The 27,254-nt window shown below is 44.2% G+C and overlaps 1 protein-coding gene across 5 annotated transcripts in view; it reads left to right on the forward strand.

Moving 5' to 3' along the window:
- ERG (ETS transcription factor ERG) overlaps window positions 1-27,254 on the forward strand; it is a 138,631-nt gene that overhangs the window by 97,495 nt on the left and 13,882 nt on the right. For 3 of the 5 annotated variants that reach the window (XM_038138163.1, XM_038138201.1, XM_038138173.1), the window contains 4 exons: window positions 9,671-9,888; window positions 22,507-22,658; window positions 25,401-25,604; window positions 26,503-26,583. In XM_038138163.1, coding sequence (XP_037994091.1) covers window positions 9,671-9,888; window positions 22,507-22,658; window positions 25,401-25,604; window positions 26,503-26,583 — 655 coding nt within the window. The remainder of the gene's footprint in view (window positions 1-9,670; window positions 9,889-22,506; window positions 22,659-25,400; window positions 25,605-26,502; window positions 26,584-27,254) is intronic. The other 2 variants (XM_038138184.1, XM_038138194.1) reach the window with 1 other exon arrangement.

The following is a 27,254-nucleotide window of genomic DNA, read 5'->3' on the forward strand; positions in this document are numbered from 1 at the left end:
TGAGGGTGGGATCCTCTAAAAATGTTCATGTGTACATATACTTAAGAGTCTGAGAATATAAATAACTAAATAACTAAATAACTAAATAACTAAATAAATAAATATGCAATATATATATTACATATGTATATATGTATATATTACATATATACATATATAGATATATATGTAATATATATATTACATATAACACATACATAGATATGTATATATATTACATACACACACACACACACACACACACATATATATATATATATATATATAATAGGAATGTGGAATTATATATAAAATATATCTATGGTGGGTCAACCCACCATAGTGAAAAAATATTAAATGCAGCAGAACAAATGATAAATGTAATGTATAACCTCATAGTTTTCCTTAGATGGTAGGGAGAAAAGTTGGAAATGTTGCCATAACATTGGGCAGGTCTTTTGATTAAGGCTAAAAAGATCATGTTAAAAATTTTCTTAGTTAAGTTTCCAAACTTTATTGAGGGTAGTTACTGTGTACAAGGAAAAGCTTTAATTCAAAATAACTCTGATTAACACACAGTAATTCCTGAAGAAAGCCCAGCTGAACTGCTGGGGCTGGCCAAGATTCAAAGGATTTTAAGAGGAATAAAACATGGATAAGACTGATGGTCTAGAATGGGACCAGTGCCTTATTTTGGGCACTGGTTGGTCCCAAGACTCTCTCCCAAGGTTATTTCCCAATATAATTTTGATCTGTTAGCTCCTAGCAGGTGTGTGCAGCCTCGGTTCACTTCCTGTCAGGCTCTTGGCCACTTTACAAACCTGCAATCTGCTTTGCAAAACAATTTTTGCTGGAAAGGTTGCTGAAAAAACACTCAAGATATGTGTATTTTTTAACAAAATAGGATATTGGCTGCTCCTTCAGATTGATATAGTCTTGTATCTGAAAAGAAAAGTAGCAGCAACAGACTAGCTCTGGGCAGAGGTAGAAATTAAAGGGTTCTACATCAAAGTTTTCCCATTTTTCTAGGCATTTTGAAGGCCTAGAAATTAACAGCCAAGCATGAAGGAGCAAAAAACTTTCAGCTTTCAAAGTTTATAATTGACAATACTCTCAAGATGAAAAGAATGAAAAGTCTATTGTATTGACTGAAAAAAAAAGTCATTCAAACTTCACTGCTCGAGCTCTTTCCATGGATGGAAGTGCTAAAATAAGCATACAAAGCTCCAGTTTCTTTAAAAATGCAATATATTGTATGCAATATACAATCTGCAGGATATATTTGTATTGTTTCCAGCCCTGGTGATTTCAGGTTGACATAATCATTCAGGAATACATATTCTGATCATTGTGCTGCTGCAACCCTGCACCCTCTTCATTCAGCTCATGGTGCAGCTGATAAAGCCTGGTGTTGCCTCAGTGTTTTAAATAATTTTCCAGCACTTTGCTCATGCAGGATGAGATTTTTGAGGTCCACTTTCACTCAGGAGCCTGCAGCAGTTCTCTGGTCATTGTGAATGGGCAGAGTTGCTTCCAAGCAGCTTGAAGCCCACTGAGGTGTTGAGATGGGCTGAAATAGGTGCAGAGTGGAAGTTTTCATCTCTGTGGCATCTGTAAAAGAGTTTCCTACTTCCATATATTAAATCTTGGCTTGGTTTTAAACTATTTATCTGCACTTTGCTGGCAGATAAAAACTGCAGGTGAAATAATTGATTGTGAAATGGCAACTCTTTAAATCAGGTGCTTGTGCCTGCTCTGGAAAGGGCTTTTCTTTAGTGTGATAATTTTAATGTGTGAAATGCAGGGCAGTCCCAAGCACAGCACACAGCTTGGCATGAGGGGAATGTGTTTTCTAACACTGATTTTTAGTAATTCTGATCAAAGTTTCACCATCTGCAATAACGGAATGGTGATTTTTTTGTTTTCTGAAGCCCTTGCAGACGTGGAGTTGAAGGGCTCATGCTGCAAATATTGCCTTATGGTTTGCTGACATTTCAGGAATGACAGTTTATTAGAAATTGTGATAAGGCACCAGGGTCTGCATTTGAATTTATAGTATTTCAGAATTTGTTCATTAAGACACAAAATATTAAGCCTTTGGGCTCAGCCACGAGGCCTCTGTTCACGTTAGCGGTGAAGTCAGAGTTACGCAAAGAGGGCTGCGGGATCAGGCCTCAAACATCTGCTGCTGTTTCCCAGGAATTAATCTAGCCTGCAGTTCCATAACATCAGTTTGATGGATGCTTGATTATTCCTATTTTCAAGTGGGCCTCCAAACATCCTTGTATTTTTCTCCGCAAGAGGTGAGGAGTGCTGATAAGTGGCAGCACCGGGCCTGTGTTTGGATTAACACTGAGTCTCCAAGTGCTCCCTGAAAGGAGCTGGAGGATGTTGGCTGAGCTGGCAATCAGATTCTCATGGGTGGAGGTGAGGACAACATCTGTCTTTCCTATCTTGTACTTGCCAAGGCTTTTTGTTGTTCCTGAACTCTCCTCATGAATATAATATGTGGGTTTTTGTCTGATCTAATGAATCCAAGACTCAGAGATTTAGAAGGAAAACATATTCCAGATGTGCGTTGCAATTCCTGACTCAGGTGACTGCATTTTAAGCAGTAACCTTTTCCAGTATGTTCCCCACACCATATTGAATATCCTCCTTCTGCAAACGGTCAGGAGAGGCTTGTACAAGCATCATGATTAATAAGCTACAGCAAGGCTAAAACATCAATCATTTGCCTTTTGTTTCACCCGATTGCTGCTGGATGCAATGAATCCAACGCTCAAAGGCTTGGCTTTGGAGCAGGGCTGCAAATTTTGGCTCTTTAAGCAGTTCAACCCCAGCTTGTTTCCTCGTGCAGTGGTGCCTGTTGCAGACGTGAGCGCAGTCTCAGACTGGAAGAGTTCCCACTGCTCGGGGAGGTTCTGGTGTCCAGCCTCCCTCTCTGCTCCAGGCCTGGAAATGACATTCCTGGCCTGTTTGAAATTAGATTTTCACTCCAGATGAGCAGCTTCCCAGAGCATCAGAAGATGAAGTCTGAGGGAGGATAGGGTAGAAGAGCAGTAAGCAAGAAGAGTGATTTGCTCAAATCTTGTGCCCTGTGTGTTCTCCTCCACACTCTCACCTGTCCTTTCTTTCGGTAACAGCTGTAATTCAATTTACAAACCTCCAACAACCAATGTTATCAGGTATACAAGGGATACCAAGAGCACTAAAGCATGGAAACACTTAAGGAGCTAATTGCACAGCCTTGATGAGAACAATCTTCCCTCAGAAAAATGCAGGTCCTCTCCAAATGTGACTGTTTATTAGAAAGTTTCAACATCTGCAAAACACACGCTGGTGTGTTACAATTAATCCTCATAATAAACAGTTTGGTGAAAGTTTTCGTATAACAGCTTTTGGTCTAATTTAGAATGAAAATAAGTTGCAGTATGTCAGAATTCTTTTTAGAACAGAGAGGTTTTTCTGACCAACTGTAGACATCTGAGAAGTGATAAGAAACAGCCTGTGTCTGAAGGGATTGTGGCTGTGGGGAGGTCAAAGCTTGTGCTTATCTATGTACTATCATGAAATCAGATTAGAAAAGCAAAATGTGTTTACATCGATGAGGAGAAATACTATAAAACTGGTGTCAAAAAATAGATTGTATAAATGCAATGCACATGGCAAAGTTAATTAAAAGTTCTTTATTGCAGTGTAGTTGTAAGCCAAGGATAACAGGTCCTTTTGGGAGTCTGGGAATGCTGTCTGAAGAAGCAAACAATGCATTTTATTTCTGTAGCATCTCAATGTACAATGAGGGGTTTTGCTGTGCCTGTGTCATTCATCCTCCTCCTGGGGGGCAGTTCTTGCCAGACCCTGTCCAACCTGGCCTTGGACCACTTCCAGGGATGGAGAATCCACAGTTTATCTGGGCAACCTGTCCCAGGGCCTCGCCACTCTCACAGCCAAGGATTGCTCCCTAAAATATAATATACACCTGCCCTCCTTCAGTTTAAAACCATTGCTCATGAAAAAAACCAAAAACCCAAACAGTACCCAGTTTAAAACAATTGTCCCTTCTAACTCCTGGGTTAGAGTGACCTCCAAAAGTAGTTAAAAATCCTGGTGCTCTGTTTATGCTCCCCAATATCCCTCACACGAAACAAATTCTGCTGCACAACCACACACCTTATTGTCCTGTGTAGCCATTTCTTAAGTTTGACCAAACTTTAGGGAAAAAAAAAAAGTCTTTGTCCTTAGTTCCTGACATTGCATTTAAAGGAGGGGGCAGCTTGCATGTACTTCTCATGATGGGAACTACTTCAATCACATTTCCTGTAACTTCATGTTTCTAGGCCAAGTAATCTTGCCTTTGATTAAGTAAACACCTTTGTCCTAATGACTTTATGCCTACTTTAAAGGCGTTGCTGTACCTATTGTTCTACAGATTTGTCAGTCTGTTATTCTTTTTCTTTTTTTAAACTTATCAGTGAAGTGTAAGTCAAAACCAAATAGAGAAATCGTTTTGTTCTTTTATCATTAGTACAGAAAGTCCAAGAGAGAAGCCAGGTTTGGCTTAGTACAAGCAATTAAAATATAAAAAGAATATAATGAAGGAACACGGGTTTGTTTAGGTTTTGTGGATTTTTATTTTTTTTCCTGTGATGTCATGAGAGGAAATATGTGGAGAAAGGAAGATGATATAAAGAATATTCATGTTCAATATTGACCTCAAATACCAACAACTCTGCTTCACAGACCTCCATGAAAGACCCTTCCCACCTTCTCCTTTAAGCTCCGTGTGTTCTTTTCTTCATATCCCTTTACTGCAGACATTAATTACTAGAATGTCATGAGAATATGTTGCATCATGTGAAATACAGGAATATGACCCATTCACTGCTAAAATTATTGTCCAAAAGGTACAAACCTTTGCAAAACTGAAAGAAGCCTGTAATGCATCTATTTTGTAATAATTATTAATGTTTACATTTCTTAATCCCACTTATGGCTTGATGTGGCCAAACTGCTCCAAGGACAGCATTAATGTGGATGAAAGAGATTAACATGTAAATGAGTAATGAAAAGCATTTACTAGGAATAGAACTGGCATCCATATGTAATAAAACCTTGCCAAACATTGTCAGTATTAATAGCTTTGTTTACATTTCTACGTGGCCAGACCATGCTGCTATTTTTTTCATGATGGTGAGTTCTGACAATTTTTATATTAGATTTGGTCCAGGAGTTTGCATTTGCAATTATAACACAAAACAGATTATGAAGTCCCAGTATTTAGGAAAGAAGTAACCCACACTGCTTTCTGTCAGCTGTTCCAGGACAGCAGTTTGCTGTTGGAGCCTTCCTTTCACAGCTCACAGTCTGGGGACACCAAGTTATGCCCATTATCAGAAATTCCTGTATAACTGAGAAATGCTTCCTATTGCTGGCTGCTGTTTCCGTGCTTTTCCCCAGGATGAGCTCTAGGGGTGGTTCTGCCAGGCTGAGTTCTGGTTGTTCAGCCTCCCTGGGTCTTGGAGGGTCAGTGGATTTAGAAAAGCCTGGGCCAGAAATCCTCACCTTTTAAGTGGCCCAAGTTGATCCCAGGGCTGGAGCCCCTCTGGAGCCAGGCTGGGAGAGCTTGGGGTGCTCACCTGGAGAGGAGAAGGCTCCAGGGAGAGCTCAGAGCCCCTGCCAGGGCCTAAAGGGGCTCCAGGAGAGCTGCAGAGGGACTGGGGACAAGGGATTGGAGTGCCAGGACACAGGGAATGGCTTGCCACTGCCAGGGGGCAGGGCTGCATGGGATCTTGGGAATTAGGAATTGTTCCCTGGCAGGGTGGGCAGAGGCTGGCAAAGGTGCCCAGAGCAGCTGCCCCATCCTTGGAAATGTCCCAGGCCAGGTTGGACACTGGGGCTTGGAGCAGCCTGGGACAGTGGAAGGTGTCCCTGCCATGGCAGGGGGGTTGAATGAGGTGATCTTTAAGGTCCCTTCCACCCCAAACCATCCTTTGATTCTCTGATTTAAGATCACTGAGAGGAAGAAGAGGCTGAAGAGGATCTGAGGTTGATTCCAGCACGGGCCACGTTCTTTAGATGTGCTGACTCCTCACATCTTGTACAGGCTTCAATGGCCAGGGCAGCTTTTGTCACCCAGGGAGGGGAGAGGCATGTCCTGCTGTCCTTCCAGACAGGCCACCAAGACCAGGGAAGGTGAATATCAGAGGATGTTGTGGAGCACACATTAATGATCTTCCACACAGGGCCCGACCCACAGCACACAAAGCTGGCAGGAGCTCAGTGATTCCTCCAGAGCCTTCCCAGACCTGTCAGTGAGCACTAACTGATAACCAGCAGGATGGAGTACAGATGAGTGCTGTTAAACCACAGATAAACTCAGGCTCAGCTTGCTTTCTCCAGGAATTTTCCTCTTGTGAAGTTGAAGTCTGTATCTTGGGCTCATTTATGTTTGTCTTGTTTTGTATCCATAGTTGTAGATATTCACACAGCCCTAGGTAATTTGGTTTGTATTTACTGTGCTCATCAGGAAGTTTAAATGTTTTCCCTCTTCAGGCAACATAATGGACACCCATAGTACAAGCAGTGTTTGTTGTCATTAGTAATGCCAATAAATAGAAAACCCCTTTTTTCTTGTTGCTCTTTACATTTATACTTACCCTAAATATCTATAAATTAACTTACATTAGGTGGAGTCATTTTTAATAGGAACTAGAAGAATTTGCTTTGTGTCACTTGTGTGGGGGAGGATGAGAAATAAATCCATTATATAGTGCTTGGTGCCTGTTTTGAAAAGGTCCGTTAGTAAATGGTTTACAGAGTTAAATAGTGTTTTATTTGCAACCTGTATCAGCTTTCTCCTGTATAATTCACATTTTAGTGTATTTACTGCAGCTAACTCTTTCAAAATTGACATTTGTTTTGTGTTTTTCATCTCATGGATTGGGGCAGAAAAGAGGGAACTGTGCATTCAGTAGCATCAGGCATGGGATGCACTGTGATCATCTGGCCAGGTTGTGTTTGTGCACACATATATATTTAATTTTGGGGAGTTATTTCATGGAAAAATCTCATGGACTGCTGAGAAAGAACTCTTTATTTTCCTTCCAGAGTAACATCTTCTTTCTTTAGTTCTTGTTACATGATCCCTGCTACTTTATCATCCAAGCACATCAAGTTCCCTGCTGTCTCTCAGTAGAGCCAGTGAAGAACCCTTGGGGAGCAAGGGACCAGTGGCCATCTCCCCTAACACCTCCTTGGTCTGCAGGTTTTCTCAGAAAAGGGTCTTTAGACCACCAACAGCAAAGATTTCTGGCCTGAGAGGCGTGACAAAAGGGGAGGTGTTATTCTGGCATCCTTTTTGTCTCACAGAACCAGAGGCAGAGGTAGCTGGTTTCATTGTGGTGGGAGAGAAGGAAGGATGGTAAAGGAGAAGTCGCTGGTGGCAGTCTAGTGGTGACCTTTGCACTCAGGTGACATCTGAAAATCAGCAGTACAAAGGTGCAGATCACTGCTTGAACTCCGTGTTAGTGTTAGTCATTCAATCATGAGTCTCAGGGAACTTGAAGGGCCTGAGATCCCACTCCCCAAGCCCTGGGATTAAGGGGTGGTCTCAGTTTTCACAGGCAGTAAGAAGCTGGAAGTGATGTCCTCACCTTTGCAACTGCAGAGCAAACTATGAATATTAGCAGAGTGCACCCTAAGGGCTCACAAACCAGGCAGATAAAAAGGAGGAATGTAGAATCACAGAACAGAAACCCACAAGGATGAAGTCCAGCTCTTACACCTGCATAGAACATATGCAAGAGTCACTCCATGGGTCTTCAAATGAGCAAACACTGCTTTTAGGGCAGCATGTGACTGCTGGAGCTAGGCAGAGCCCTCTTCCAGCAGCCAGGGAGGGTGGGAGCCTGCAGACAACCACCCACCCTCCCAGAGCTGGGGGAACTCCCATCCTTTTTCTCTCTCCCTTCTCTTCTGCAGACAGGACCATGCATTTCTGGCCGTCAGCAGCAGATCTGGCAGGAGCACAGCCCACCCACGCTGCCTCACGGAGCTCCCTGCCCCGAGTCTGGCTCAGGATTCCCCCCACTCCCTGATCCTTGGCCCCCACACTTGCAGCCATGGCCAGCTGGCCCAGCCTCCCCCTCAGCTGCTGTCAGCCCCTGGGCTCACACGGAGCCTCCTCGCCAGCCCAGGGCTGGGGATTGTCCCCACAGTGGCAGGGAGGAGGTGCTGGGCTGCACTCCTGCTCCGTTCTGTGCCACAGGGCCAGGGTGGCAGGATGGAGTCACACAGTGGGCTACTGTCCTTTCACAGAGCCACCAAGGCTGGAAAAGCCCTCCCAGCCCATCGAGCCCAAGCTGTGCCCTGTGCTCACCTTGTCACTGAGTGCCACGTCCAGGTGCTCCTTGGACACCTCCAGGGATGGGGACTCCAGCACCTCCCTGGGCAGCCCCTTCCAGTGCTGGAATGTGCAGCCTTATGCACCTTGTCCCTGCAAAGTGACCCCTGGAGGAGGTGGATTTCCTCAGAATTCTGCTTTTGGAGGGTGCCCCCTGAGCCTGTGCACTGCTGGAGGACAGCAGGAGTGTGGCAGCCTAGAACTGCTCTTGTGGCTGGGGAGCCTCATCTCAGGTGGCATGTGTCCCTTCAGGAGTTTCAGCTCTTCCCACACTTCCTGATGGACGTGGTGGCTACAGCACTGCCTCACTCACCAGACTCAGCTCCAGATAGCTCAGGGGAGGAATTGGTGCCAGCAGGAATGCTTGGCAGCAGGGATAGAGGGTCACTGTCCCTCCCTCTGATGTCTGTCTGGCCTCCAGACAGATGTGATGGCACCTGATGGGCCCTGCTGCCCTCGATGACCATAACCCCATGCTGCCATGAAGGGGGTGGGAAGCCCTGCCCACAGCTCTGGAGTGGGATTTCCACCAGGAAGAGTTGCCATGAGAGAGAAGGAAGTGGCTGGTGGGCATGGTGTCCCTGGATTAGAGGTTGTGCCCAGATCTCTTGGCTCCTGGTCCAGAAAGGACTTGGCTGGGTCCCTGAGGAAGGAAAGGAGGATCCCATGGGCTCAGTAGGGCCTGGCTTTTGGTTGCTCCTCTTAGGGGCAGCAATTTTTGCTGCATTCAGCAGATCTCACCCTCTGAATCTCTACTGAGACCCCACAGACCTGGGCTGTGCTGCCCACCCTGCCCTCTCCTCTGTTCCCAGTGTTTGGTAGTGTTCATGTTTCTGCTCAGCTGCTCTGGGAGGGTCTCCCAGGAAGAGATTCCCCTGTCCTCCTGTCATTTGCTGACATCTGTCCCCATGGGTCCTCACCTTCAATGGCAACAGTGCTGTGCCTAAAAACTGATAGAACAGAACAGAATCATTAGGTTGGATGAGACCTGTAAGACCATCGAGTCCAACCCAGCCCCAACACCTCAACTAAACCCTGGCACCCAGTGCCACATCCAGGCTTTGTTAAACACACCCAGGGAGGGGGACTCCACCACCTCCCCGGGCAGCCATTCCAGAACTTTATCACCCTTTCTGTGAAAAACTTTTTCCTAACATCCAACCTAATTTTTTCCTTGATGCATGAGACTGCTCACCTCCTGGTGAGATGGACAAGCCCCTTTTCCCTGGGGAGCCCTGTGATGTCTGCCCCGAGGCGTGGCTGCCCTGACCTGTCTCTGGTTTGCAGGAAGCGTTATCGGTGGTGAGCGAAGACCAGTCCCTGTTCGAGTGTGCCTACGGATCACCCCACCTCGCCAAGACAGAGATGACGGCCTCCTCCTCCAGTGAATATGGGCAGACCTCCAAGATGAGCCCACGTGTCCCCCAGCAGGACTGGTTGTCACAGCCCCCGGCCAGAGTCACCATCAAGATGGAGTGTAACCCCAACCAGGTTAACGGGTCAAGGTAATGAGGCTGGGGGTGGCTCAAGAGCAGGGATTTTTGTGATGGGGGTGGCTCAGTTGTCTAAATCTGTGTATTTAGCACCATTTTAGGTGCGTCAGGATATCCCACATGGCCACTGCTGCCATCCCTGGAGGCTCCAGGTTGCCCTACCTTGACCTGCCAGCCATGTTCAGGTTTACAGAGGGTCTAAAATGGTGCTACAGGCACAGACTTCTCATGAGCTTGTGCAATACCTTTCCTCTGACTGCAGATAGCTTTTGGATGTGAATTTGCTTTGCACACCAGGTGAAAGAGCACATATTGAAGTTAATAAAACGGGGATTTGCTGTAGCCTGGAGCAGCACCATTGATCCATCACAGGGTGTGGTGTGTGTGATCTAACACTCCATGGAAGTTGTCAAATCCAGCAATTTGGGCAGTTGTCTTTGCTCCAAAGATAACCAAACAGGAAAACACTGGAAGTAAAATCTTGTAATGGCAGAGGGAGTGAACTGTTGATCTTTCCTTTTGTAGTCACTGTAAACATAATGCCAAAAAGTGGAGCTGGATTTAAGAACTCATGCTGAAAAAACAACATAAATACGGAGGCAGGCAGGGGAGAAGAAAGGAACAGAAAAATAAATTACTCAACAGGCAGTAGCCACACAGTGTCTGTGTATTGGCTGTTGTCTCAGGACATTTTTTGGGGAATGTCACTATAAAGAAGACTTGTGTCAATTAGTCTGCGAAGGTATTGCAGTGGATTTTTGGATATTGACTGGTGGCTTTCTCAAGCTTAGGGGCACCCTGTGGGACATCTGAAAAAACACAATGAAGATTTAAATTTTTTTTTTTTTAAGGAAGCTATCCAAACAAGTGCTTTCCTGTTTAAAATGTCTGACTGTCAAAACAGTTTTCCTTTGGTGTTGCTGAAGGGCAAAGGTCCAGAAGAGTGAGTTTCTGACAGTTGTTGGTGATGTACCGGTGGAGCTTGTGCTTCACATCTCCCTGTCACAAACACCTGTGTTTTAATCTCATCTCCCAGGGTCAGTTGTTCAGGAAAACCTCAGCCCTGGGCTCTGTGGTTGCTGTTCACACTGGCTGTGCTGATGAGATGAGCACCGCAAGCAGGGCAAAGTGGTCTGCCAGCTTATCACACCTCCTCTGTTCTGTGGTGGGGATGGGAATTGTGCTGAAGTCAAATCAGGATTTCCAGTGAGTAGTCAAAGATTTGAGATACGTAGAAATAAATGGTGAGCTGAAGTTACCAAGAATTAGAGGAAGTTTTCTTGTAAGGCTGCTTATTCAGAAGTACAGGTGTCTTTAATCTATTCCAGTATCTTTTTAAGTTTTTTGGTTTTGTTTTTTTTTTTTTTGTGCTAAGCAAATTTACAGGGATAATCACAAATGGTGTATTGATTCAAAATCAGTCTCACCTGCTTCCTAAAATTGCCTCTGAAGTATTTGTGCTGGCATTTCTGTAAGAGAACTGGTCACAGTTTCCCTCAGTGTAAATTCCATAAAGTGCACTAGAGTAGATAATCAGGGTTAATTGTTGCTGAGAGGTTTAGGTTGGATTTTAGGGCAAGGTTCTTCTCCCAGAGGGTGCTGGCACTGCCCAGGCTCCCCAGGGAATGGGCACAGCCCCGAGGCTGCCAGAGCTCCAGGAGCCTTTGGCCAGCACTGCAAGGGATGCCCAGGGTGGGATTTTGGGGGTCTGGGCAGGGCCAAGGGTAGCACTGGATGATCCCTGTGGGTCCCTTCCAACTCAGGATATTCCATGATTCTATATTTTCTGTTAGTATGTGCACACACTGAAGCACTCAGGGTGATGCTGTGGCTCCCTGCACAGTCAATAGCAGGAGGTGGCTGAGATTGCAGCTGCCAAAATTCCCCTTGTGTGGACAGAGGTGCCTGCTTTTCCTTCAGAGCTGCCTGTACTATCCTCATGAAATGCTTGTGCTTGTGGGGAGGGACCCTTCATCAGGAATTGGAGTGCCAGGATGCAGGGAATGGCTCCCACTGACACAGGGCAGGGATGGATGGGATCTTGAGAATTGGGAATTGTTCCCTGGCAGGGTGGGCAGGCCCTGGCACACAGGGTGCCCAGAGCAGCTGGGGCTGCCCCTGGATCCCTGGCAGTGCCCAAGGCCAGGTTGGACACTGGGGCTTGGAGCAGCCTGGCACAGTGGAAGGTGTTTGTTTAATAATCTTGAATTTTTTTTACAGCCTTCCCTGTTGAAGGATCAGTGCAGGGTTCCTAAATAGAGACAGTGAGGAAAATTCATACTTCAATACATTTTGTAAGGCATGACTTGCTTAAAAAGAAAAAAAAAAAAAAAAAAAAAAAAGAAAGAAAAAGAAAAAAATTGTTTACAAGCTACAAAAAAAAAATAGCAGAAGAACAAAAAATATTGCATGCTTATACCATACACAAAAATAGTTTAAAAATTATTGTCATTAAGAAACACTGTTTATTTCATCAGAGAATTTTTATTTTATAGGGCCTAGCTCAGGCCTGTAAAAATAGATCTTAATACTACACTCTTAATGGAGAACCAACACTGCCAATCAACAAAAATAAATATGTTGTGGCATTCCTACATCTGACATACATCTATGTAATATGTCATTATTACACTGTGGGAATTGAAATGTGGTTTTCCTGCCAGTTTCAGGGAAAACAAAGTGTGAATCAGATTGTGCTACCCTGCCTTTCTGTAAGTTACTTTGCATTTTCATTTCTGCAGAAGCCTTCCCCACTCTTCTCTTTTGCAGTCCATAAACTTAATTCCTTAAATGATATTATTAAATGACAATATTTCCTCGCTTCTTAAAATGCTTTGTATGTTCAATATTACCACAAGCAGTTCCTGGAGCACTTGGAGTGCATTTCATTTTTTATTAAAACTGTACCTGCTCTGTTTAGACCCATTTTAAAATCTGAGTTGTCCCAGAGGAGTCTAATATCCGACCCCACATTGCAGAGCTGTGCAAGTGCTGCCCTGAAGATCTCCAGGACAGATCTCTGTCCTCTCATGTGGGCACCTGGACCTGAATAATTCAGGATGCAAAGCAGGGAATGAGATCCCACAAAGTGGTGGCCAGGGAGAGGTTAACTTTTGCAAATTTTGCTGTCCAGCTCTCCCTGTGTCAGAGCTTCCTGGCCATATATTCTGTGCTTTGGAGGGGGGTATAAAATTTTGGGAGCATACTGAACCCCTCAGACATCCCCAGTTAAGCACCCACTCAGAGAAGGAATGCGCCCCCTCTGCTAGGACTTTCCCCAGACATGCTTTGGCTGTAATTGCCCTGCATTAAATTCCAAAAGTTAACAGTCTCAGAGCTGGCATTCCTGTGAATACCAGAGAAATGCCATTAGAGTGAAATTAAAGGGTTGTTTTCAGTGTGCTGCACAGGGATTAGCTGCCCACTTTTCTTTAATAACAGTATTTTTCAAGATAAACCCTGCAGCCCAGCACCACAAAGTACAGTCTGAGAGCTTACCTTAAATTAAATAAAGCAAGAAAAGTTTAAATTAAAGCTGTAGTTGCATATATAATACAGGTTGTCACAGGTGGTATCAAATTGAGTTTCCCTAAGTACATTAATTCTGTTCCTTCCAGGTACATAAATCTAATGAGACCTTTTGTGCTCCAGTCAATCTTTCACCTGAATGTAACAATCCTGTTTGCTGCTATTTATTGCTCCTGGGTCAGGCCAAAAAGATTCACCCTGTAGTATAAATCTGGAGGCTGCATATGCCAGGCTGCTACCTTGCTGTTTATTGTTCCTTATGTATTCCATCAAATTAGGCATGAGCAATTCCACCACAATGAGTGCAATTCATGTCATGCATTTAGGGAGAAATTCACTCTGTGGAAATGCTCTCATGAGGCTCTGGGTACTGCTTAAACCACATTTATAAATCCATGGGTTTCCCAGTGGTCTTGGAATACACTCACCCACAGGGCTTTGCCGTGCCCATGGGTGGGACTACACAAAGGTAGCTTGGAATAATGACGTTTACTGTAGGTAATCCATCTTTTTCAGGCAGGCTGAAGTGGAACACAGAGTCTTATTCAGGCCACAGATAAATTTCTCTTGCCATGAGCAGCGTGATGATTTCATTGAAGAAGTATTTTGAAAGTTAACTGCAGTGAAAGCACAGCAGAAGCTTTCCAACATCAGCTTGGCTGATAGAGAAGTTTTAAAGAAATGCCAGAAATAATTAGTTGTCCTTAGGATTTAATCATGTGCGAAATGTTGATTTAAGTGCTACCAGTTGTTGCTTGAAAACCATTTGAGAATGAAATTATCACTTAATACATCTTTTGTGCTGGCTCTTTTGGGAAATACCATTTTTCTTTGCATGTAACTGCCTGAATTTTCATCAAAGAGGCTCTGTACTCTCCAGGTTCAGAATGTCTGACACACTGGAGGACTTTTCAGAGTGCAGGGTGAACTTGAGTTTCTTTGCTGGTGCTTTTTTTTCTTTTTCCCTTGATGTAAAGTCTCCTAAGGAGTAGATTCTTTGTGCTATACACGCCAGCAAATTGGAATAGGGAGCCCTTGAGGTACCTTGTACCATCAGGATGTGTGACAGCTGCTGTGCCCAGGCACTGGGGAGGGAGAATTCATCCATGTGGAGAGCTCGGTATTCCAACAGATCCATCCTGCTCCCGGGGATCCAGGCTGGCAGGCTTTAAGCTGTAAGAGGCACCTCTGCATCATGGTGTGATACTGGTGGATCTAATTAGAGCGTTTAAGCAGCCCCACAGAATCACTGAATAGTGGAATTGTTGGGGTTGGAAGGCACCTCTGGCGATCATCCCTGTTGCCAAGGCAGGGTCACCTGGATCAGGAGACACAGGAACACGTCCAGGTGGGTTTGGAATGTCCCCAGAGAGGGAAACTCCTTGTTCTCCCCGTGCAGCAGCTCCAGGGTTCAGCCACCCACAAAGTAAAAAAAAATCTTCCCCCCGTTGAGGTGGAACTTCTTGTGGTTCCATTTACGGCCACCACTCCTCATCCTGTCACTGAAAATTCTGGCCCCATCCTCTGGCCCCACCTGGTGAGTGTCCAGCAGTTGGAGGGACAGGGCTGATGTGCATCCACCCCCCTGACATCACTTGTTTTCCCAAGGCTTTTTCCAGCCCTGGAGCGCAACCCTGCAGCAGGGGCACGGTGCCACGTCCCCTCCACATCTGGTGGCACACCACTGGCATCCAGTCTGGCATTCCTGGGAAACCTCAGCTCAGACTAAACAATAAGCCTGGCCCAAAGCCCCCCACAGGCCATGGGATTGTTTCCAGTGCTGCCATGATGATTTTTTTACCTTTTCTTTTTATCTACCTTTTCTATATTCTCGATACCCTTAACATACATACTTGTAATTCTTTAAAGCTAATATCTTAACATAATCCTAATGTTCTACCAAGCCAAAAAAGCAAACATCCTAAAAACCTCACAATTAAAAGCCAAAAAACCTTATACTGTCTTCAAAAACCAAAGCCCCCTCTAAAACATATAATATAAATTAAAATTAAGCCTATCTAAAAAAAAAATAATAGAAAAATGTCACACTATTCATTTAAGCCTCTCACTAAGACATCTTTGTTAAATATGCTAATTTACAAAATCTGTAAAATTGTATGTGCAATCTACGATATATATACATTTCAGCATGTTCCACCTTGAGGAATTACTACACCATAAAAATCCTTGTTAAATACCAAAATGAAACCCCTTTATCCCTTAACCATATCTAACTCTTAATACTAAAACCAAAAAAAAGGCATCACCAGCAGAGTCAGCCCCTACTGCAGCCCAGGGCAGAGCTGGGAGATGTGTCCTAAGAGGATGATTTTCCTTGTTGGAGCTGCCTGGGTAAAATATTATTAATTTTGGGTAAAAAGACATTGATTATCTCAGACTGATAATCCTTTTTCCCACTGACTGGGTGGTTGGTGGGGTGGCTGCCTACCAAGCTGGAAAAATGGCAAAGTCAGGATGTGTGACTGCTTCAAGAAGCTCCTCTTTGCTCTGAAAATCCACCAGCTTAACACGAGCGCTTGCGTGTGTGTGTGGGCATGGTTTGGCTCTGTTCTTGAGGCAGACATGTTGCCAAAGGGAAAAACAAACTCAGCTCACTAATACTACAACTATTTTGCTTTTCTGGAAGCTTTTTGGGGGGATGCTGGGCTGGCAGGTGCTAAATAAGAAGCTTTCCAGTCCGGGATAATGGGCTCATTCATAATTATCACTGCTACATTTGGGATTGACCACTGAATTCCCAGCAACCAGAGGCTTTCAGATGGGCAGTGAAGTATAAAAATAATCTTCAAATAATGACATAGGACCCCGCAAGAGTTGTGATTGCGGTCATTAGCACTATTGCTATCCTTGCTTTTTTATTTCCTGTTTGCTGTGTCCAGAGCACTTAGAGGTGGTGGTGAGTTTTCTCCTCTGCCCTGTCATTAGTGGGTGTTTCATTTTGATCAGGGCAGCATCAGTGGGGTTGTTCAGTATTTAAAGTTTAGGAATAGCTCTTTAAGACAAAACAGAAGGTAAGGAAAAGTGGCTAATCATGAGCTTTAGCATTTTGCACCCTCACAGCCCCTTAGAGCTAATCATGAAAATCAGCAGACATTCCACAGACATGGGGGATTATGGTTGCCATACAAGATGTCAGTTCTGTTTATGCCTGGCATGCTCCATTTTCCTAACTTTCTGTATGATCCCTGCCCACAAAAGAAGGCACGTGTGGTTTGGGAAGGGCCCCATCTCCTGGTATTTCATATTTCACAAAACCACAAATACAACAGCCTTAAAAGGTCTCGAAATGAAATACAATTTGAGAAATGTAATCCATTACCATCATAATAGAATTTCTATAAAAATAATAAAAGAAAAACAAGAGAAAATAGGTCCTGAAAGTTATAGGCCAACTGGGAAGTCGTTGTGGCTTTGGCCTAGCTATCACCATGTCAAACCTCAGCCTTGTCCCAGGCAGCAATCTAATTGTAAATTATGTATATACAGAACATCATTTCTTAGCTTTGGCTTTTCATGACCCCCTTCCCTGCTTTCCCTTTCTTCACTCCAACCTGACACGTAAGAAATATTGAAGTGTTTGCACTAATGGAGAAATGACAACGTGCAGTCAAACTTAAACCAGCTGTTTCCCCACACTGGGAGCACAAAGAGCCAGGCATGGAATATTTATAGCTTGACTGGCCTCTAGTGAGCCAGACTCTGACTGCCTGCATTTGCCACCATGGCCTTGAGGCTGGAAGCAGCTGTGGGTTGCAGGATGGCTGGGGAAAGCTTAGGGGAGGAAAATAAAAAAGAAAATGAAAAGATTGAATTAGCCAAAGTTATTGTTTGATTGAAGATGGATGGTTGCTGTGTGTACAGCTCAGTAAAGAAGCACCTTCTGTTGTGTTTACAGAAAGCCAACAGCTCTGTCACAGGAGAAAGGAGCCAGAGATACCTTCAGGTGACATCTCTGAGTGACCCTGGGCCAGCCCCACATAACCCTGAGCACCCACCAAGCCAGGGCACCCCATCCAGGGGAGTTTTCCCCAGGTTTGGGTGCTCTGTTTGAGGGGGATGCCCCATTCCATCCCCATGGCCATGGTCTGCTGGGGCTGCTGGACCATTCCAAGCCTGACATGGAGCAGGGCAGTGCCATGACTGAGTGGCCATGGGAGGACTGTAATTTTCTTCTTTTTTTTTCTTTTGTCTTCTTAGGACTGCTTTTGACACCTTATAGCTAAGATTAGCAGACTGTCAGCATGGTTTCAGCAGCAGTTTAAGCAGCTTTAGCCAGCAATGTGTTTCTGAGGGACTTCCCTGCCTTCCACAGACCTAGCAGCTTGTTCCCACCCTGGCCATCCCTTCTCCAGTTACTTACTCACCCATTTATTTACTTTTTTTGTGTACAGCTCCCCATCCCAGGTCACTGAGCAGTTGGGCAAGAGCCTGTGGGAGCATATATTTCGACCAGTGTGAGTTTTCTGGCATTTCCATGGCTCTGTTGTGCTGGAGTTCTCTGTGGGAAATTTTGTTCTCACAAGAAGTCTTGGAAGGGAGTCCAGAGGAGGCTCCAGGATGAGCAGAGGGCTGGAGCAGCTCTGCTGGCAGCAAAGGCTGGCACAGCTGGCATTGTTCAGCTGCACAGGAGAAGCTTTGGGCTGAGCTCAGGGTGGCCTTGCAGGGCCTGAAGGAGCTGACAAGAAGGATGGAAACGGAATATTCACAAGGGCCTGGAGGGACAGGACAAAAAGGAATGGCTCCAAACTGAAGGAGAGTAGTATTAGATGGGGTATTGGGCAGGAACTGTTCCCTGGGAGGGTGGGCAGGCCCTGGCACAGGGTGCCCAGAGCAGCTGGGGCTGCCCCTGGATCCCTGGCAGTGCCCAAGGCCAGGTTGGACACTGGGGCTGGGAGCAGCCTGGCACAGTGGAAGGTGTCCCTGCCATGGCAGGGAGTTGGCACTGAGTGATCTTCAAGTTCCCTTCCAACCCAACCCATCCTAGGATTCTTTGATTCTCTGACAAGTGCTGAGACCTCCAAAATCACCCTGGAAGGGATTTTCAGAGTCTCAGCACAGGCTCCTTCTCACCTGGGAGCATCTGGCTGTCCCCACTGTGCTTCAAAGTGATAAATTTTGGGGAAGTTTTAGGTTTTTTCTTCATAGGCCACTTTTTCAGGGACAAACTCGTTGGGGAGGAAGCACTGACCAAATTCACCACAACCTGAGAGGCTGCAGTGAATGAGGATGAGGCTGAGCAAGCTTTGCACTGCCCTCAGTATGAGCTGACATTGTAGCAGCCTCTGTAATCCAAGCTGTGCTTGCTAAGTAAACTTGTGAAGACATGTAGATATTTGGAGAATATGTTTTTTCTCATTTATTTCCCTCTGAAACTCAGAAATACTGAGCAGAGGAGTTCATATTACAGGAATGACACATGTAGGGTTTTGCTGATTCCTAATCTGAATTTCTCTGGCACCTTGCATTTCAGCACAACACAGGTGGTTTGTGTCACCTGGGGAAAATAGTAGCGTAGTGAAAAGGAAAAAATGTGCTTCATACACTTATTTATGAACTTACATCTGCTTTCATCAGAGTCAATGACTGGCAAAACTCCAGTCAGCTTTGGTAGGAATGGGTGATAAATTTAACTATCAAATCAGCGTGATTTTAAGTAACCTTGCTTTAAGGTGAGGCTTTCAGGTCTAAGGAGAAAATACTTTCTCAACAGACATTTATCATCTCAAGACTGGACCAAGTGTTCTTGGGTACCATGACTGTGTGTAGTCTTACCTCTTTTTAATTTTTAGGTTTTTTTTTTCTTTTTTATAAATTCCAGGTGTAACACAGTATATTTACAAAGGGCAAAAATAACAGGCAGCCGTGAAGAAAAACATCTCTGGTTTCATTTCAGACCTGGAGCTGGGGATGAATCACTGCAGAGCTGCACCCTTCATTCTGGGTACACTTTCCAAAAGCTGCTTTTCCACCCTGCTCCCCCGGTGGCACAGAAATAAAGCAGACTCACAGAAAGTCCTAAAAAAACCCGTTTGTAGACAGTCACTCTCTTGTTGTTCTGGGCACTAGAAACACCATTTTCTAGCATCTGCTTGCATTTTCAGTTTTGCTTTCTGTGCTGTAGAAGTTTGTTCCAGGCAGTTGAGTTAAGCCCTGGCTCAGTGGTTTAGGGCACACACTCAATTTGAAGTACCAGAGTAGTCCTGTTAAATCCCATGGAGTTGATTCCATGCCTGAAATTAAGCATGGCCTTAGGAGATTTGATGGATGGCGGATTTGCTTGTCCACCCAGTGAGCTAAAGGGACAAAACTCTTGACCATCTGCTTCTGGATTTCAATGAAAAGTTATGACTTACTTATGATCTTCTTCCCCACCCCTGTGTGTTTATATTCAGATCAGAAAACCATCTCAGAAGCCCTGTCAGATTGCCAAAAGCTCTGTGCTACTGGATCTTCCACATCATTTACTGCTCAGTGTTTACAAGAGTGTTTTTAATGCACCATTGCTGGTAGAAGTGCTGTAGGCTGCTACTGATGGGATATTTCACTATGGAGTCCCTTTATCCCAAGTTTCTTCCCCCAGAAAAAAAAAAAATTAAATAACTGTGCCAGGTAAACTAAAAGATGTTGCCAGCTCTCTGTTTCCTAAAAAATCAGTGAATGGGCCAAATAGCTCTTTGTAACAGAATTGCTTTTGGGAGTTGGGGTCCACATCTGCACAGGTATAAGGACAGGTGGTGGAGGATGTTTCCAAATGTCCATAATTTAAAGTGCAGGCTCACTCATGCATTTATGCCATTTGTACTTGTGGAAGGGAAGCAGAAAAAGGCAACATTTCACTCACAAGGAATCATCACAAAAGCTCTCCTTCAGATTTTATGTCTGAAACAAAAAGCAGCTTTGTTTTGCTCTGTTTGGACAGAAATGGCCTGCATCCCAGGGTTATATTTAGTGGTGTGGGGTAGGAGAGCAAAACTAAACCTGAGAAAATATTGCCCAAGTGCTCTGGTTATGAGAGGAAGGGCTGAATTCACCACCACGCAGTGGCAGGTGCTGACTGCGTTTTCCCTTGTGGTTGTTTTTCAGTCCTGGGGCTGACAGAGCAGTTGCAGGGCTTTTACACAGGGCAGATTTCATAGGGGGTGTCTTTAGAGGCATCCTGGAAAAAGTGTGTGAAGCCAACATTTTCCAGGCAACACTGAAGGCTCTCTTCCTTCTCCTAAAGATGATGTTGCCAACCACTGAAGGATCTCTATGACATATTTTATTTTTTAACTGAAAGTCAGCAGCAGTTGATTTTTTTCCTTAATACCTACCTTAACACAGAAGGGTAAAATTAGCAGAAACACTGTGTAGAAAAAATAATGCTATATTTTATATTTTCTTTTAGTATTTAAGATGTGCACTAATTTTTTCAGCTTTGCAAGTGTTGGTTCTTTTTTTAAAAATACTCATGTGAGAATTATAACTGGATTAGTTCCTGAACTATGATAGTGCTGAGCAGTCAACACAACTGAGTCACAGGGCTTTGAAGGGGCTCCAAGAGAGCTGGAGAGGGACTTTGGAAAGGGCGTGCAGTGACTGGACAAGGGGGAAAGGCCTTAAACTGAAAGAGGGCAGGGATGGATGGGAATACTGGGAATTGGGAATTAGGAATTGTTCCCTGGCAGGGTGGGCAGGCCCTGGCACAGGGTGCCCAGAGCAGCTGGGGCTGCCCCTGGATCCCTGGCAGTGCCCAAGGCCAGGTTGGACACTGGGGCTTGAAGCAGCCTGGCACAGTGGAAGGTGTCCCTGCCATGGCAGGGGTGGCACTGAGTGATCTCTAAATTCCCTTCCCACTCAACCCATTCTGCAATTCCATGATTCCATGAAACTATGACTTGCCTCTTGTGAAGTGAGACCACAGCACAATTTCTGGAGTTAAATGGCAGGACTAAAGGAAAGCTTGTTAGTAATGAGGTATTGCTGAAGAAACCAATCCCCAGCTAACACCCTTCTTCCCTTGCCAAACAAACTCTTTACATTTAAAGGTATTCCCCATGGCTGAGTTCTTTATTTTGATTTTTGTAACAATTTTTCTCCCTCTGATGAAACACGTTGTAGACATTAAATTAAGGGACAAATATGTCTGTGTCTGCCAGAAAGAAAACTGTGATGCAATTAAAATGCCATTAGGGAACCCCCTGTGGGATGTTAAACCTAAAGACTCTATTCAGAAAGCAAAGCCAAAATTAAAGAGGTGTCTGGTTGCAGATCCTCTGCAGATTTCCCTGTCTTGACTACAGTACCATGGAGACTGAGCTAGGCAGGAGCTGAAAGGTTTTTCCAGTCATGCGTGTGGTATTTTGAATCATGGCTTTGGCAAATGTTCCTTTTTTTTTTTTTTTTGTGAGCCTTACGTAGAAATGTGAATACATTGCATGACATGAAGTGCAACTGAGTGTGGAACAACGGTGGCAGTGGAGGTGGGCAGCTCTCCAAGCCTTGGACTGCTTGGACAATGGCAACTAAGAATAGTTCTCCCCCAGAAAATATGTAATAAGTGCATTTCTGTGTTTCTCAGTGTCAGTGAGATGTTTGGAGAGGGAAGTGTAGCTCCTTGCAGCCACCAGGCTGAACAAGCTCATGACCAAGCCTCCATTCCATGTCTGGAATTAAATTATTAGCATTTATAATTTCTGCAGAGATATGAGAGCCTGATCCTTTGGTAATAGAAATAAATATATGGTCCAGTGATTTATTTTTTTTAATATCCACCTGAACACAGAAGGGTAAAATTAGTAGAAACATTGCATAGAAAAAATAATGCTATATTTTTTTATTTTCTTCCAGTATTTAAGATGTATGCTAATTTTTCAGCTTTGCAAGTGTTGGTTCTTTTTTAAAAACACTCATTGAGAATTATAACTGGATTAGTTGGTGTTTTTAGACAGCTGAAGGAATCTGCAGAGTCACTGGGTGGAAGGTACTGGGCTTTCCAGGTGCTCCACTCCCAGTTTTCCATTTCATTCCAGGTGATTCTCTTCTGGTGATATTAATAAGGACTGGAATAATAATGGAAGCACATCTTTCTTTTCTGCCTAGGAATTCTCCAGATGACTGCAGCGTGGCAAAAGGAGGGAAGATGGTCAGCAGCTCAGACAGTGTTGGGATGAGCTATGGAAACTACATGGAGGAGAAGCACGTTCCACCCCCAAACATGACGACCAACGAACGAAGAGTCATTGTGCCAGCAGGTTAGACCCTCTACACCAAAACTGCAAGCTAAAAAAACTGCCTTTCCCTCAAGCCCACCAAGAGTATTTGAGAGGGTTTGGAGAAAAGTAAGCGATCAGGAGGAAAAGAGCAATAGTTTGTAGGGGTTATTGAGACAATGAGCTGAGGAGGATCAGGGAGAACCCCTCCTCAATCTGTTCTTCCCATTTCAGCAGCAGAATGGGCTGATAAGAGGCACTCAGATCTTATCTGACTCCTGTAGCTCCTTCTTGGAGGATTTCACCCTGAAATGAGCAAAAGGAAGAAGCACCTCCATTTCTTATCCCTTGGACAAGCTGGGTGCAGGATGTGTGGGAGAGAGAGAGAAAGGATCACTGTAGCACAGGTTATCTTTGAAAATACCAAAAAGTAGCTTCTGTGGGATCAAACAGGGCATGAAGAGCCTTTATGTGGGTTATCCCCTGAGTCTGGGCAGCATAAAACATTTTAATAAGCAAACTGACAACTCCACTGCAATGTAAGAGCGCAATTGAGAAATTCTTGGTCAGCCTTGGCAGGCTTGGCTGTGGGATTCAACAGTTGATGGGACAAGAAGGCTGCTGCCTTCTTGTCACTTCTGGCAGCCTTGTCCTCCAAACAAATCTGGAATATTCTGCAGAGTAATTAGCATGCCTGTTTCCAAGTCACAGCATCATGGCATCTGTGGGTGTTCCTAAACCACAGGATGTGCACAGGGTAAACTCGACACCTGCAGCCAGGAGGGAATGTTTTGCTGCTGGTTCCTCTCCAGCAGAGAGGTGCTTGTGTGAAATATTTCTGCCTCTGCCATGTTGCTTAATATTATTACAGTTTTTCAGTTGCTTAGACATGCAAGAGTACTGACTGTGGCCAATTTTGCAAGCTGTGATTATTTCAGTTATTTGTCAAGAAAGGTGTGGACAAATCTGTTGCAGTGTCCTCTGCAATGGTATTGTCAATTCTGTTCTGGTGACAGGAGAGTGATGCTCTGAATAATGAATGTCCTGCCAACACTGAAATACAGAGCTTTTGAATGTTCCAAAACATTTCTCCCCCTGGTGTTTGGCACTTCTTAAAAAAAGACTTTTAGTAATTCTTAGCATGGTTAGCTCAGCAAGGGATTTTTTGATTTAGTGTATTCCTGGAGATGTGTTTGAGGTGAGTTTGAATCAAGGAGCAAGATGGTCACAGTCACAGCCTTGCCATTTTGAAGTCAGTTGAAGAAATGAATGGGCAAAAATCAGTTGCTTTTGATTATTGCACAGCCAGTGTGCAGGTCATGTGGTGAAGTTAAAAGTAAAATTCACATTTCCAGCTGTGGTAACTTTCTATTTATCATAATTAAGGGGCATTTAAAAATTACAGACATAATGAAAATATTTAGGTAAATTTGCTGGTGTTTGGTTGTTTACTTCAGAGAAAACTGAAGTTCTCAGAGTTCTTTGCTATAGGTGTGGACAATCTCATCCAGACCTAAGATTTACCACCATACTTGCATCTCTCTAGATTCCTGCTTATTTCATACCAAATGGAGGCATTATTTTAAGTGGTTTTTGGTGGAATTCAGGAGGTCTCCACCTCTTTCAGACCAGCCTAAACAACATTGAAAATAGAGAGAATGGCACTGAAGTTAAGCCATAGAAAAGCTATTAAGGCTGCCATTCATGTCCCAGATTTTCATGGGATGAACAACAGCCACTTGACTTCCACCTGCTCCATTCTCAGCCTCGAGGATATCACAAAATCACAGAGTCATTAAGATGATAAGGAAGAAAGTCTTGAAGAACTTTTTCCCCTTGGCTTTTTTTCTCTGCAAAAAGTATAGATTCTTCATGGTATGAGCTGAGGGACCTTTGTGTTGTTGGTTCCTTACTCAAGAACAAGGAAAAATAGAAATAGAAAATGAGGAGTTTAGAGGGAAAATTAAAAAAAGCTTAAGTTAAAATTAAGAATTCATTAAAAACATTTTGCTAGAAATCCCAGTTGTCTGGGGCTCTTTTTCCCCAGATGGTTTGCCAGTACTTCAGGTATTGAGTACAAACTGTACAGGTGTAGCAATTTACAACAAAGCAGTCTGGGAAAAAAATGCAGAATATTTTAATATTCTAATATTGCTAACTAGAGACCCACTCTAGTCTGTGAAATAACTGCCTGAATCTGTGAGTGCTTATTTAGCCTGTACCCAAGAAAGATTCTTCTAGACACGGGTGGAAATTTCACTTGAGTAAAGATAAGGATTGAACAGAGTATTGAAACTTGCTCCAGCTTGCAGTGCTGTCAGTGGGCCAGAAGCTCTGTTAAAAAGAGCTAAAAACAATGGCTAAAGATGCCTAAAAACAATGAGGCAGAAGAGCTGAGTGGGGGAGGGAGCTCACTCACAGAATTCACAGAATCACTGGGTTGCAAGAGACCTTCAAGACCATCAAGTCCAACTCAGCCCCAACACCTCAACTAAACCCTGGCACCCAGTGCCACATCCAGGCTTTGTTAAACACACCCATTCCACAACTTTATCACCCTTTCTGTAAGAACTTTTTCCTAATATCCAACCTGTATTTCCCTTGACACAGCACAGGCTTTGTTGTTGGCGCTCAGAGCTCTCAGCTCTCCACAGTTGCTCTCCCTTGCCCTCAGCACACCAAATTAACTCCTCCGGCAGTCAGTAAAGGAGGGATTATTTTGCAGATGTCCAGTGCCTCTGAATTCCCCTTCCCTGCCTGATCTTTTGCTGTGTGGCCCTGCAGACCCCACGCTGTGGAGCACTGACCACGTGCGCCAGTGGCTGGAGTGGGCGGTGAAGGAGTACGGGCTGCCGGACGTGGACATCCTGCTCTTCCAGAACATCGATGGCAAGGAGCTCTGCAAAATGACCAAGGATGACTTCCAGAGGCTCACCCCCAGCTACAATGCAGACATCCTCCTGTCACACCTACACTACCTCAGAGAGAGTAAGCCAGCCCGCCGTCGTGCCTGCAGCCAGTCCTAGATTTATCGCTGCGAATAATTGGGTTTTCCAAATGTCTGTTGCAAACGTTGCTGCTCCTAAGAGCATAACAGGGAGGCCAGCCCAAGTCCTGTTGAGTTTGATGGAAAGATTCCCATTAACTTCACTCATGCTTATCAAAGAGAAGAATTAGGGACTCTTTCTAGGTAACCATCTCAGAGAAAAATTGAGTTGAAGCATATTGAGCAGGAAGAAAAATCACATGGGGTTCAGTGCTGATGTTTTTTCTGGTCACATATTCATTTCTTTCCATTTTAACTAAATGAGAGTGCAAACATTGATTCATAAAGTGAATTCCAGGCATGATTCTAAGGAATAGCAGGAGTTTGCTGTACTCTGGGTAGGATTGGGAAGATTCAACTGAATTGAATAAAAAAAAATTCTGTAAATTCATGGGAAAAAAAAGGAACAGTCCCTGAAGTCCAAATGCAAATTAACTGTAGTGCATGGCTAGAATTTCAATGGGAAAAGGGGTCTAGGGATTACCTGGATTGAGGGCTTTCACCTAAGTTTGAGGAAAATTTGCCTCAGTTTAAAGAAGTTAAAATGAACATGGTTTTTAGAGAAAGAAACCACCAAGCATTGCAACACCAGTGCGGTGCAGTCTCCTCCACACGCACACTGTCAATAACCAGCCAGAAATTTTGTGCATTCATAACAATAAATTATGATATTGGATAAATGAATGCCCTAATTTACCCTGTAGCCCACACCCCTCCCTCCAAGCTGCAGGCTGTTGATAGATTCACATTCAGGCAATCCTGTCAGGGGAAAATATTGTTTAAAAAGATAATTCACGATTTTTTTTACATTTTGGTGTTGCTTTTTGTTTTGTTTTGTAGCTCCTCTTCCACATTTGACTTCAGATGATGTTGATAAGGCCTTACAAAACTCTCCACGGTTAATGCATGCTAGAAACACAGGTAATGCTGGCACTGCTCCCACTGCTGTAGGTCATCTTCTAAAAGCACAGGATTCCTTTCCATGGGCTGCTTGCTAAAAAAAAATGGAAGTGGTAAATAAGGAGGGAGGCAAGAGAGTCCCCTCCCTGCTGTCTGTGTGTTTTCTGCACAGACACACAGAGAGAAGGTGAGATCACGCAGGGCCAGGTGGTGCAAAAATGGTGCAAAAATTTCTGGTGTCCTGCAAGAGGATGGGGTCCCAGGCACAGCATAAAACTGCAGGTGTGGGGCCTTTTATCTGAGGATTTTTATGGTCCTTCTGTCCATTCTACTGTCAGATCTACTCCATGGATTCCCTAGAAGCTTCTTGGAGCTCAGAAGTGCTTTGGGCTCTGGGGAATGGGGATGTCTCCCCTCCCATGAGCTAAATGTTGTGGGAATCAATAAAATTGCTCTTTAGGCAGTTAGCTCATCTCATTTTCTAGCTGCTGTGGGACTTGAGCTGGGAATTCCACTAAGGCTGGTCTGAATTTAAAATTATTTTTGTTGATATTCACCCTTCTGTTAATTTGGCCCAGAAAAGTGTTGAGTGTAGGCAGGAGAATGACACATGCCTCATTTGTCTTTCAGGATGCAACTTAAAGTATTTATGAAAATAATTCGGAATCTATTTTAACTTGCTGTAACAGTTG

The sequence above is a fragment of the Motacilla alba genome, chromosome 1, assembly GCF_015832195.1.
Source record: "Motacilla alba alba isolate MOTALB_02 chromosome 1, Motacilla_alba_V1.0_pri, whole genome shotgun sequence".
Lineage (NCBI taxonomy): Eukaryota > Metazoa > Chordata > Aves > Passeriformes > Motacillidae > Motacilla > Motacilla alba.